The 12,627-nt window shown below is 43.9% G+C and overlaps 3 protein-coding genes across 7 annotated transcripts; 2 read left to right on the top strand and 1 right to left on the bottom strand.

The window, feature by feature from the left end:
* Positions 1 to 554: 554 nt before the first annotated feature.
* LOC125970393 (trithorax group protein osa-like) lies at positions 555 to 4,605 on the top strand. The gene is made up of 8 exons (XM_049722622.2): positions 555 to 2,785; positions 2,887 to 3,071; positions 3,150 to 3,247; positions 3,316 to 3,494; positions 3,570 to 3,762; positions 3,868 to 4,015; positions 4,184 to 4,262; positions 4,339 to 4,605. Exons 1-8 carry the CDS (start codon positions 601 to 603, stop codon positions 4,428 to 4,430), a joined length of 3,159 nt encoding a protein of 1,052 aa, XP_049578579.1. The 5' UTR covers positions 555 to 600; the 3' UTR covers positions 4,431 to 4,605.
* An 853-nt stretch (positions 4,606 to 5,458) lies between these two features.
* Positions 5,459 to 7,739, bottom strand: tmem263 (transmembrane protein 263). Of its 2 annotated transcripts, none has more exons than XM_049722630.2 (3): positions 7,574 to 7,739; positions 6,586 to 6,651; positions 5,459 to 5,991 (listed from the first exon to the last, which is right to left on the bottom strand). In XM_049722630.2, the coding sequence occupies exons 2-3, from the start codon at positions 6,647 to 6,649 to the stop codon at positions 5,693 to 5,695; spliced, it is 363 nt and encodes a 120-aa protein (XP_049578587.1). In that variant the 5' UTR covers positions 6,650 to 6,651; positions 7,574 to 7,739; the 3' UTR covers positions 5,459 to 5,692. The 2 variants fall into 2 exon arrangements, with proteins under 2 accessions (XP_049578587.1, XP_049578588.1); XM_049722631.2 differs by lacking the exon at positions 7,574 to 7,739 and adding an exon at positions 6,839 to 7,356.
* A 199-nt stretch (positions 7,740 to 7,938) lies between these two features.
* On the top strand, positions 7,939 to 12,624 carry si:dkey-103i16.6 (uncharacterized protein LOC557125 homolog). Of its 4 annotated transcripts, none has more exons than XM_049722625.2 (9): positions 7,939 to 8,075; positions 8,230 to 8,290; positions 10,794 to 10,989; positions 11,053 to 11,205; positions 11,270 to 11,502; positions 11,652 to 11,752; positions 11,814 to 11,975; positions 12,039 to 12,251; positions 12,340 to 12,624. In XM_049722625.2, the coding sequence occupies exons 1-9, from the start codon at positions 8,028 to 8,030 to the stop codon at positions 12,451 to 12,453; spliced, it is 1,281 nt and encodes a 426-aa protein (XP_049578582.1). In that variant the 5' UTR covers positions 7,939 to 8,027; the 3' UTR covers positions 12,454 to 12,624. The 4 variants fall into 4 exon arrangements, with proteins under 4 accessions (XP_049578582.1, XP_049578583.1, XP_049578584.1 ...); XM_049722626.2 differs by having other exon boundaries at positions 7,941 to 8,075; positions 12,343 to 12,624; XM_049722628.2 differs by lacking the exons at positions 7,939 to 8,075; positions 8,230 to 8,290 and adding exons at positions 10,158 to 10,299; positions 10,396 to 10,454.
* Positions 12,625 to 12,627: the final 3 nt, after the last annotated feature.

Here is a 12,627-nt window from a genome sequence, read left to right as displayed (position 1 = left end):
CATTTGTCATAAATTTAAATTTTTTCCTTAAACAAAATGTCAACTTGTTTAATAATTAACTGATGCACCATTGAGGTCAATAGATTTAGAAAAGATTCAAACTGAAATAGAAAAGATTGAAACTGTATAAAAAAATCTAAAGTGAATCTTGGAATTAATTTAAGACTATTGGTCAATCTAATTTTCCAAAGATATTCCGATAGAAGCTTGCGTATATTGGTTCAAGCCAAAGATCGATACCACCGATGCTGCGGTTGGCAACAAACGTGGTTCACAAAGACCTTTGAAAAGGTTTGTGTGACATCAATACCGCTCGTAACGTCATGTCACAATGCCACTCATCACCTTGCAAGACCTTGACGAGCTTCCAAAAAAGCTTCTAAAACAGCCCAGTTAAAAAAAAAAAAAAAAACACCAAACAAGAAAAAAAATCGGATTACATAAAAAGAGCCCTTAACCCTTTGAGTGGCCATTGACAAAAACAGCCTCAATTTGAGGAGGTGTGGTTGTGAAAAGTCATCGGTTCTAGTTCCGTATAAATGCATCAGCTCACATAGGCGGGCCACTTGGGGACAGTCCAGGTCCAACCAGAGTGAAACCATGGCAGACCACAGGGGTGTTAGCTTCTTAGTGGCATTAATGCTGCTGGTATGCTTTACAAGGATCGGGGTAAAGGCATGGTATTCAGTGGGTCCCGTGTATTTTACTGATGACCCCGTTCCAAACAAACCGTTGGATCCTACACATCCGGTGTTATCTAGTCCTCCTCTAGGCCAGAGTGCTGTTAAAAATCCTGGATGGACAAATGCTGGTCAAAATCCTGGAGGGCAGAATCCTATGAGAAATCCGGGAGGCCAGGATCCTTTCAAACCTGTTTCCCCGGGACCGAATCCTGTTCAAATTCCTGGAGGCCAGATTTCTGTCAACCCTATTCCCCCAGGACCGAATCCTGTTATTTTTGGAGGCCCAATTCCTGTCAACCCTGTTTCCCCAGGACGGAATCCTGTTGAAATTCCTGAAAGCCATATTCCTGTCAACCCTGTTCCCCCAGGACGGAATCCTGTTGAAATTACTGAACGCCAGATTTCAGTCAACCCTGTTCCCCCAGGACGGAATCCTGTTGAAATTCCTGGAAGCCAGATTCCTGTTGGGCCTGTTCCTCCGGGACAGAATCCTGTTCGAATTCCTGGAAGCCAGATCCGTGTTAGGCCTGTTTCTCCGGGACAGCAACCTGTTCAAATTCCTGGAGGGCAGAATCCAGGTACATATCCTGGAGAGCAGATACCTGGAAACAAACCTTACATTCGGGAGTCTCAACAAGGGCAGAATCCAGGTATGTATCCTGGAGGGCAGATGCCAGTAAACAAACCTCCCAATTGGGAGTCTCAACAAGGGCAGGATCCAGGTACATATCCTGGAGGGCAGATGCCTGTAAACAAACCTCACAATTGGGAGTCTCAACAAGGGCAGAATCCAGGTATGTATCCTGGAGGGCAGATGCCAGTAAACAAACCTCCCAATTGGGAGTCTCAACAAGGGCAGGATCCAGCTATGTATCCTGGAGGGCAGATGCCTGTAAACAAACCTCACAATTGGGAGTCTCAACAAGGACAGAACCCTGTTCCAAATCCTGTTGGACCCAATCCTCCCAAAATTCCTACAGACCAAGGTCCTGTTAGAAATGATTGGATTTATATACCAGGGCAGATTCCTGGTCAAAATCCTTCATGGCAGATTCCTGGTCAAACTCCTATCAGGCTGATTCCTGGTCAAAATCCTTCAGGGCAGATTCCTGGTCAAAATCCTTCAGGGCAGAATCCTGGTCAAAATCCTTCAGGGCAGATTCCTGGTCGAAACCCTTCAGGGCAGATTCCTGGTCAAAATCCTTCATTTCTGATTCTTGGTCAAAATCCTTTCAGGCAGATTCCTGGTCAAAATCCTTCATGGCAGATTCCTGGTCAAAATCCTTCAGGGCAGAATCCTGGTCAAAATCCTTCAGGGCAGAATCCTGGTCGAAATCCTTTTGGGCAGAATCCTGGTCGAAATCCTTCAGGGCAGAATCCTGGTCAAAATCCTTCAGGGCAGATTCCTGGTCGAAATCCTTCAGGGCAGATTCCTGGTCGAAATCCTTCAGGGCAGATTCCTGGTCAAAATCCTTCATGGCAGATTCCTGGTCAAAATCCTTCAGGGCAGATTCCTGGTCAAAATCCTTCAGGGCAGATTCCTGGTCAAAATCCTTCAGGGCAGATTCCTGGTCGAAATCCTTCAGGGCAGATTCCTGGTCGAAATCCTTCAGGGCAGATTCCTGGTCAAAATCCTTCATTTCTGATTCCTGGTCAAAATCCTTCATTTCTGATTCCTGGTCAAAATCCTTCAGGACAGATTCCTGGTCAAAATCCTTCAGGGCAGATTCCTGGTCAAAATCCTTCATTTCTGATTCCTGGTCAAAATCCTTCATTTCTGATTCCTGGTCAAAATCCTTCAGGGCAGATTCCTGGTCAAAATCCTTCAGGGCAGATTCCTGGTCAAAATCCTTCAGGGGGAGATCCTGTTAATCCTTATCCTTTCCCAATTTATTACCCTACAAAGGGTGTTTTCGTTTATGACCAACACCAACAAACGAAGAACCCCCTGAACCCCGAACCCCACAAGCCCACACCTGTCAATATCTGCGATGTGTATCCTCATACTCGAGTCCCATGCGGAAGTTCAGATATCTCTGCGACGGATTGTGAAGGTCTTAACTGCTGCTATAACGAAGGCATGTGCTACTTTGGGAAGATGGGTGAGTTTCTGAGGATCTTACAATCAAGCTAACTTATTTGTCCTCTGTATAAACGCAATGAAAAATACGTGACGTATCTCATTGCTTTTATGTCCTCGTAGTGACTGTCCAATGCACCAAGGATGGTCAGTTTATTGTGGTCGTGGCCAGACATGCCACTTTACCCAACATCGACCTTGAAACCATCTCAATGTTGGGTGATGGTCCTGGCTGCACCAGTACTGACTCAAATTCTGCCTTTGCCATCTACCAGTTTCCCGTGACCACTTGTGGCACTATTGTGGCTGTAAGAACATAATTTTCAAACCACAAAAAATAATACTCAAGTCCAGGTGAATATTTGCTGAGAAACATCTTCTTGCAGGAGGAGCCTGGTCAGATAATCTATGAGAATAGGATGACCTCATCATATGAAGTGGCAATGGGACCTATGGGTTCCATAACCAGGGACAGTAGCTATGAGTAAGCAATTATGATTCCTGTCAAACGAAATCCTCTAAGGATTAACCTGGTGTAATTGTTCTTTACAGTTTACTCTTCCAGTGTCGATACACTACTACTTCAATCGAGACTACGTCTTCTATTGTAACTACCGTTGTGGAAGTTCTACAATTAGAGTTGCCTCCTATATCAGTGTCTGCTAGGGGTCCCATCAACGTTCAACTGAGGTTGGGCAAAGCAAAATGCATAGTCAAGGGTTGTAATGAAGGTAAGTGCATGTACGACCGGCACCTTGCTTTGTCTGGAGATAGAATGTCATGAGTATGTCTCTTTGTACCCGCAGAGGACGTGGCCTACAACTCGTACTTTATGGAGACGGACTATCCTGTGACCAGAATCTTGAGGGATCCTGTGTATGTGGAGGTTCATCTCATGGATAGGACTGACCCCAACATTGTCCTTAACCTTGGGCGCTGTTGGACCACCACTCATGCAAATCCTCACAGCGTGCCTCAGTGGGACCTTATCATTGATGGGTAAAAATATTTTTTTTACATATTGTAGACAGTTGGGTTGACTGACTATGGTTGAGGGATTTTAGTGAACACAAAGACCTTGTTAATTCTCTGTGCTTTCTCCAGGTGTCCTAACAGGGACGATCGCTACAGGTCCACCCTGGTTCCAGTTGGTTCCAACTCCGGTGTGGACTTCCCAAGTCATTACAGGCGTTTCGTTTTCCAAATGTTTACCTTTGTGGACCCCAACTCACTAGAGCCGCAAAAGGAACAGGTAAATACAGCCGACAAAACTTCTTGGAATTGTTGACAGAGCTTTAAAGGGTTTTGACCGTGTCACGGTGACAGTGACCAGAGTCTCTTCAAACACAGGGAAAGACACACAGTTATTTTGTGCTGCAACAGTTGGCACATATCAATCTGCACCGATCTCCTTTTCCAGGTGTACATTCACTGCAGTACATCGATCTGCAACGCTGCATCTGGCTTCCCTTGTGAGCCAAATTGCTTCACTCGAAGAAGTAAGGGATTTCTCTCTATGTATTTATAATTTGGAATGTAGCATTTTAGCTAACCGTACTTTTTATTTTTATAAAGGGAGAAACGTGAAAAATGTGGGCAAGAATATGACAGAATCAAGGATTGTGGTCTCCGCTGGACCTGTGCAGGTGGTTGGCCCCAAAGAGTAAACAGCTCAGATGGATACGTTGACATTTCATTCAAATAACATATTGGTAGCAAGTTAGCTGACTTTAAATATATCTTGAAAGTCTACGGTAAGGCAAATGCCTCATACCTTGGAATGAGTGAAATGCTTGTAAGCAAACAATATTAAAAAGTGCTTTTATGTGCTATGAATACTTATATTTTGTGTCCCACAATACTTTTTGTAAATATATCGAACGGTTGTAATTGAGCTGACTTGACTCGTCTATCTTTTATCGCAAAACTGCCAAGAAAAAAAACAAAACATGAACACAAAGCATTTTTTTTTCATGTTAAGATATCTGAAAGATAAAATAAAAGCTTGCAATATTTCTTCTACATCTCACACAATACGTCACAATTTATTGTATTATTTACAATTTCTTTATTCAAAGGTAGTCAGAAGAGTTTTACTAACATGACAGTTAACACTTAACAGATAATTGCCATAATAATAAAAAAAAAATGCATTCACGTCTCATGAGTAAACATGAACGACGACCCTGAAAGCCAAACTTGAGACGCTGGTACATTTGAGTTCAGTGTTGATTTGACATTCAAATGTTGATTTTAAATCTGATTTCAGCTCTTCAGATATATTTGGGGATCTTTTTAGGGGGGGGTGGAGTGAATTTAGATTCTTCACCAAAAGTTGGGGGTGAATAAAACACCTTGATGACTTTTCAGGTGTGGTTTACGTTCTCCAAAGATTTGAACGCACACATCAAAACTTACATTTTACACATCTTGCTGAGCACGGACAAGAAGCTGGTCAAATTAAATTCATCTGTAGAGATTATATAATAAAGTTTTGTGGCCCTGAAAAGTTGTCAGAATGTTCTTTTTGATTTGGAGTGCACGACTTAATATAAGTAAAAAAATTGAACAAAAAAATGTGATGTTCAATTATTATAGATTCGTATTCCTGGCTGATTGTCTCGCTGGTGATACTTAAGTGCATTTAGGGCTTGGCTTGTGAAGCCCGCGGTGAAAACAGTCCTGAGGCTTGTAATCAAAATCAGACACGGACATTTTATTGGACCACTTGACGCACAGGTGAGAAGGGAAATAAGCGCAGTCTCTTATTTGGAGTTTCTGAACACGTCATTATCTTGACCAGTATGCGATTATAAACACCAAAGAACACATTCACATCGATTGTTTTGAGTCCCGTGTTGCTCATCACCTCCTGCTGCGACCCGGCAAGCGAACTCAATCCAGCAGTGTGCTTTTAATTTCCCTCTCCTCAGTCGGACTTGTCCTTCTTTTTGCCTCCTCCGATTGGAACTTTGCTGACCACGGCGGAACCGACGGCCGTCACGCCGCCAGCGACGGCGGACACTCCTCCTCTGACTAAGCCCACGCCGGCGGCAGGTGCGGCGGCCACGGTGCTGGCGGCCGTCTTGGTGAGATCCAGGCTTTTTCCTCCTATCCAGGACAAGGTGCCCACGGTAGCTCCTAAAGCCCCCTTGGTGGCACCATACATGCCCCCCGCCACCCTGCCCAGAATGCCCGTCTGAGTCGGTGGGTGTTCTTTGAGGGGGTCTGGTGGATAAACGTGACATGTCACCGAAATGCAGCTGTGAGGCCAAGAAAGATCTTCTCTGCTCTCCTCTGACCCACAACTCCAAATGTAATATTTGTTCGATGGATTGAAATTACAGCTTGTTTATTTCATAGAATTTTTTGAGGTGTCAAAAAGTAAAAACCCCGCCATAATTTGGTTTTAGCAAAAGGTGCTTCCACTCAACAGAGCTGGCATGTCAATATGTGTTTTTACTTTGGTCTATATTGCATTATATTTATGTTCCTTTGTTTTTGTTTTTTTACCACTCTTGTAACAAAAAGGGAAAAAAAAAGAAGTGCATTTTCATTCATCTTTGGTTGGAAACAGGATCACAGAAACAATTAAGTTATAGCTTATTTGTTTTTTGGCAGTCTGGATGCCATTTAACCCCATAGTCAGTGTTGGTACTTCAATAAAAATCAGATTTGTGGAAGGACACTCAAAAATCAATTAGTCATCTCAAGTAAGACGTACCATGCATTTAGAACATGCTTTTTCAAGTTCATTCAACATGTATCCCAACTGAATTCATAATTATATAGCCCAGCACGATATAGTCTTCATTCACTGACCTGAATCTCCTGACTCATCGAGGTTAGCAGGTGCGCCCTCAAGCACCTGCTCGGCTTCACTCATCTCTGTGGGGCAATAATGGAGATAATTATAAACATCAATAAAAAATAGATATACAGCATTAGATCAAGAGCAAACAGTCACAAGAATAGACCACAGAGGCATTTTTTTTTTAAACAAACTTGGAAATCATGTTTATACGAAACATCCCGGACAACTAACTATTCTGAGGATTGATTTGTTTCGTTCTACCGATGTCAATGACTTGGAATGCTTCATCAAAATCTTTTCAAAGTACTGGACGCATAAATAGAGTTTTCTTTCGGGTGTTGGTTGCTGCTCATCCCAAAAACAAGGTAGACCTGTTCACTGCAAATATAAATGCCAGCAGGACTCGTAAATTGCAACGAGGTGTGGAATCGCGGCAGGCGGGCCATTTAAAGAAAAACAACATTGCTGGCAATAAAGCAGCCAGGACAAGCCGTTACATGTTGACATATGTCGAGCGGCTACGTGGCAGCGAGGATTAAAGACAATTATTGGGGGCAGCATCGCAAGCTAGCAAAGCGGCTAAAACCCACGAGAGCTAACTTTGGTTAACTTTACGCTAACTGAAACAGAAACCACCTGCAATGCCCGAATTCGTGTTTATAAAGAACATAAACGTGACATTTTTAATATCATTTGACAGTTTTATATCGCTGTAGGAAATCCATGTTTCTTTCGCCTTCTCTCGAATATTCTAGGTCACACAGACAAACACGTCACTTCTCTCCTGGTGAACCACATCCCCTCATTATCAACTTGAGTAAAAACTCATGGAATATATAAATATATAGAGTTGTTTTTTTTCTCCATTATTCATACTACAAATTTCTTTCAAGTTTTAGCTTGCTTTACACAAACTGACGGTTTGAGGAGGAGCAGCGGCTGTTATTGCTGACATCTTGTAGCGAACTCCAATAAGTTGACAATATGGCAACTTACCTTCTTTTTTTACACGCTTTAACACAAAGAGTCGAGTCCGAATATTGTGTTAAAATAACAAATTAGGCGTAAAAGGGTGTGATTGTCGACGGAAAAACTGGCCTGGACCAGTAGGTTGTTTTTTTTCTAGGGAATAAGATAATGCTCCGCCCCCTTATTTGCGAGTGTGCGTGCGTATTTTTCTTTTATCGCTAGCGTACATTCGTCATACGATTTAGTTCTATTAAAAAGAACTCAAACCACGTGAAAATTTGATACCGTTTGATATTAATATTATATTTCTTAAATTAAAAATAGATTTGTGTGAACTTGTTTAGTCTATAAACGGAAATGACGTAACCCGGTAGTTTTTAGGTTTATGTGAAGTCTTCACTCGTGTTTTGTTTTTTTTGTTTTTTTTCTTTTACAATTTTTCGAATTTTATTTTTCCATCATATTTTGCTCTTTTTAAATAATGAATTCAGCACAAACTAAATTACCGTGGAGGGAAACGCTGTACCACGTGAGACGAGTTCCGTTTTTCCCGCCAGTGTTTGTAATGGCATCGCGAGTGTACGGAAGCCGCCTCTAAAATGACAGCGATGTACATTTACGGTTCCGTGTGGACTTTGTTCATTTAATCCAAATTTAATCTAGATTTTCCTAAATTATTCCAGCCTATTCCGCAACATCCCCGTCGGTTGGACTCTCGGACGTTCTACTCGGTGGAGACAAAAGGTAAATGTTCATCGCAACTGGACATGTATTGAGCTAAACGTAAGCACTCAAGTCAACGCTAAAAAATGCTGGACAGTGTTATATGCTGTTAAAGTGTACATCTATTTATTATTCTGCAAATTATTTAAAGAGTAAACAAAGATGCAAGTTTCCAGAGTATCCAAGATGCAATTTGCTGTTTAGTGCAGCAGGGGGCAGTCTAATCCGTCTAATCCTTCATTGATGTAATTTTTAGACTGTACTGAATAGAATGGAAAATATTTAGATAATACAGTCTTCAAGCTTTGATGAACACACTAGAGAGGAATAAAATAGAAAATACAAATAAAATAAAAAATCTAAAAACGACAATTACCACTATATTTTAATATTTATAATGATATATTTTGAATTAATACTGTACAGGGAGGGGAAAACATCTGACAAATCTGAGCTGAGCTAATAACCTCGAGATAATATTGGAAATGAAAGCCATCAGATCCTGAAAGGAGTAACGAGGGACAAGAGTCATTAGTCGTCCTCCTTCCCCTGTGTGACACCAAGCAATATGCTAACACAAATTAGCACGCACGGCTTTGTGTTGGTGAAGGGCCGCACAAAGGCGCTACACACACTGATATGTCATTAGCGAGCAGGTGGGGAGGCACAACATTGAGCTGTTGCCTCTCTGACCAAGTGATGAAGAGGTTTCCATGGCGACCAAGCTGCCTGGTGCCATCCCTTGTTTTGGTTTTTTTTGGGTGGGGGGGGGGGACTAGAATGAGTGCAGGGGTTAAACGCAAAGGACAAGCACCACCACGAGGAGGATCAGCTGGTGACATGAATGGGAATGTTCCTTTAGTGAAAATTAAATTCCACATCGTTCATCTATTTATGCACGTGAGCATTTAAATGGTCTTCCATTAGATGGCAGGAAGTCAATTATTTCAATATACCTTGGCGACATTTTTGTTTGGCTGTGAGTTTTTTCTAATGTAAATGCACCTCGGGAAACATTTTGTTCTCGACTCGACCTTCTCCCGTTTATGCAGTATAAGCAACATGTGGTTGTTTTTTATTCGGACTCGATTTGCTCTTTGTTGGCATTTGAGTCGGAACCCCTCCCACTGAAATTGTAAAAGGATTATCTTTTTTTTGTGTGTGTGTGTGTGTGGGGGGGGGGGGGGGGTATCATGGTGAGCACTGGAGTGTGCCCAGTGTTGTGGGCCGGGGTCCTAATGAGATCACCGCAGCCCTCATGTGAGCAGCGACACCGCTGGTGGTCCGGCGCTGCCGTACACTGGGGGCCACAACGGCACTTCGACTTCTCCACTGTGAAGAGCAAACTGCGTGAAAGGCCAAACAAGGGAGGGGTGGGCGTAAAGGGGGTTGGGGGTGTTCACCCAAATCCTCTTAAAAAGACCTTTTGTTATTTATACAAGGATTCTTCATTCTTTTATCATTTAAGAACGCTAAGAGCATTTTTGATCACAATTTGGCCTGATGCCATTGATGTTTGACTTCTCAGACGAAGTTTTTTTTTTTTTTAAAGATGTCTCCTCTATTTTCACCTTAATAATGAAGTGGACTGATTTATTGCCTGTTCTCAGCAGGAGAGTCCACACAAAAGATAACCTCAACGTCCTGCTGTTTTTAATAGTTCTTCAGGATGGGCTAAAAAAAAAAAATGGTGGCGCTATTTCTCTCAAATGAATATTTTAGTTCCTTTCTACAGTACAATCAAAAGTATATCCTTGTGGCCTCTAGGGGGCGCTAAGGGGCCATCAGAGAGAATAAGCAGAAGGTCTTACCTCCGAGGCAGCCGTGTTTTATGGCTTGTAGATCCTTTTGTCTGCTTTCTCGCTGATCACTCATTCCTCTCTGAAGAGCTTTGGAAAAGAAGACCCCCCCCCCCACCACCACCACCCCTGCGCTCCTCTTTATTGAATCCCGCCTCTGTATCATTTATCTCTGCAGTCCTTGCTCAGGGAGAAGAGGGGGGGCATCTTCTTTTTCTGTTCTCCAGCTGGGTTTGTTGACACATTGGCAATCTTGGTCCTTTTTTTTGGGAGTTGGGGGGGAGGTCGTGGTACAATCAACTAACCCCTTTGCTTTTCCCTGAACAGTAAAGCTGCCACAGCTGTGGACTGTTGCATAGCTTCTCAGAAGTGAGGGCTGGTTAAAGGTGGGAAGGGGGGGGGGTCTGCTAAATATATTGCAGCCATTCACTTTTGTTCAACAGTTGACAGGTTTAAAGCATTTCACAGCGCCGCTTGAGGGAGACTGAAGAAGAGTTGATTCCATGTTAACGGCTTTCTAAATATGGCCTGAGAGGAATGAGTGTGCTGAGGAAACCAAAGTTCATCAGATGTTTGGACTTTCTGGGGGATTGATTTATGACGAGTCATCAAATTCACCCACTGTTGATTTGTCTTCAGCGCTACCTTGGAATGATTCCACTTTGAGTGAAAATGGCAGATTTCCTCCTTTTTAGTCTTTAATTTTATTTTGTTATTATCTCAAGGTGCCAGGATGAACACGTCCAAGCCCAACGAGGATAAAAGTTCCCCGCGGCCTGCTGTCGTGAGAGTAAGAGGTGCTGAGTCTGGGGACTCTGGACTAGGCCAGTATGGGAAACAACGTAAGAAGCAGTCTGACTCAGCCCTGCCCCAAGACCTTCGTCAGATGAGCGTAAGCGGGCAGGGAGGCCCGAATTCCAGGTGGGAAAACATCGGAATCAGATGATGACATCTGGGAAATGCATCTTCTCTTGTCTTGTCCAGTGAAGAAAAGAAATTAGGTCAACCTCAGAATGTGACCAAATCTGGTGGTGGTCTGGCCTCTGTGGCCCGCCTCATAAAGCTGGGTCGCTGTAAGAACGTAGTGGTGGTGACCGGAGCTGGAATCAGCACGGCCAGCGGAATTCCCGACTTCAGGTTGGTCTTCTGACCTGGTCTTGATTTGAGCGCCCTTCCTCAACTGGCTACTGCCTTCCATCAGAACTCCAGGGACGGGCCTTTACGCCAACTTGGAGGCATACAATGTCCCCTACCCTGAAGCCATTTTCAACGTGGACTACTTCTCCAACGACCCGCAGCCCTTCTTCTCCTTAGCCAAGGTGCTCTATCCCGGCAGCCACAGACCCAATTACATCCACTACTTCATCCGCATGCTGCACCACAAAGGCCTGCTTCTCCGCTTGTACACGCAGAACATCGACGGCCTGGAGAAACGTGAGTGACACACGTGAAGATACAGTCGGGCTTCTCGCCAGAAGGTCTTAAAAGTGAAATTAGGATTTCTTAGTGGTTTGTTGCTGATAAAGTTTGAACAGCATCCAACGTTTTTAAAATTGATATCACTGACCGTCCTGTGTTCTCAGTGTGTGGCATCCCAGATGAGAAACTGGTAGAAGCTCATGGCAGTTTTGCCACCGCTTCCTGTCACCTGTGCTACACATCGTATCCGGCAGAGGAAGCAAAGGTGCCCTCGACCTTTCGACCCTCGTGAAGACCAGCCCGGTTTTAACATTTGTTTTTCCCAGCGAGCCATCATGAATGGCGACATCCCCACGTGCACGTTCTGCGCCGCCACGGTCAAACCAGACGTGGTGTTCTTCGGCGAGGACCTTCCTCAGAAGTACTTCCTCCACACCAAAGACTTCCCCAAAGCCGACCTGCTCGTCATCATGGGGACCTCGCTACAGGTGCTCAGCAACGGCCGCCGACCTCTCACCTCCCAGCGTTACTGAATTCCAAACAAATTTTAGATCGAGCCTTTTGCCAGCTTGGTAAACACGGTGCGCTCCACGGTGCCGCGCCTCCTCCTCAATCGTCACGCCGTGGGCCCGTTCCTGAGGGTCCCAATGCGCAGAGGGGACCACACGGAACTGGGTGACCTCGAGAACACGGTGCGGAGGTTTGCCGAAATGTTGGGCTGGAACGACGACATCGTGGAGCTGATGAAGAGTCACGAACAAGAGGTTGGCTCTCAAATACAAAGCATGCAGGGGTGCCTGCATCCATTTTTAGGGACCCAAAACAGAAATCAATGAAATTAATCTCTCCCAGCAGCACGTCCCGACATTGGTCAGCGGCAGAAGCGAAACCGGTGGCAGCGATTGCGACGAGTCGGACTCCGAAACGGACAGCAAGTGCTCGGCCTCCTCCTGCCCGAGAAACTGATGGCGGGAAGCTTGGACACAAACATACGGTTATTCTTGATGGACGCTCCGTTTGTAATATACGTGGGATGTACAAATCACAAAATGTGACAAAAATCCAGTCAACATTTTAACACACTATAAAACTATTTTAAGCAATATTTAATAAAGCCTGTTGAGCAATAAGCCCAAACTG

This window comes from Syngnathus scovelli, chromosome 6, assembly GCF_024217435.2.
Source record: "Syngnathus scovelli strain Florida chromosome 6, RoL_Ssco_1.2, whole genome shotgun sequence".
NCBI lineage: Eukaryota > Metazoa > Chordata > Actinopteri > Syngnathiformes > Syngnathidae > Syngnathus > Syngnathus scovelli.
This window is presented reverse-complemented; position numbering and strand designations above follow the sequence as displayed.

Bases quoted from the DNA above. Each gene is read 5' to 3' on its own strand.
- LOC125970393 (XM_049722622.2), top strand. From the start codon at position 601: ATGGCAGACCACAGGGGTGTTAGCTTCTTAGTGGCATTAATGCTGCTG. The intron at 3,248-3,315 runs GTAAGCAATTAT...TGTTCTTTACAG, and splicing joins ACCAGGGACAGTAGCTATGA to TTTACTCTTCCAGTGTCGAT. The intron at 3,495-3,569 runs GTAAGTGCATGT...TTGTACCCGCAG, and splicing joins AGTCAAGGGTTGTAATGAAG to AGGACGTGGCCTACAACTCG.
- tmem263 (XM_049722630.2), bottom strand. From the start codon at position 6,649: ATGAGTGAAGCCGAGCAGGTGCTTGAGGGCGCACCTGCTAACCTCGAT. The intron at 5,992-6,585 runs GTCAGTGAATGA...TTTATCCACCAG, and splicing joins CGATGAGTCAGGAGATTCAG to ACCCCCTCAAAGAACACCCA.
- si:dkey-103i16.6 (XM_049722625.2), top strand. From the start codon at position 8,028: ATGAATTCAGCACAAACTAAATTACCGTGGAGGGAAACGCTGTACCAC. The intron at 8,076-8,229 runs GTGAGACGAGTT...AAATTATTCCAG, and splicing joins GGAGGGAAACGCTGTACCAC to CCTATTCCGCAACATCCCCG. The intron at 8,291-10,793 runs GTAAATGTTCAT...TATTATCTCAAG, and splicing joins CTACTCGGTGGAGACAAAAG to GTGCCAGGATGAACACGTCC.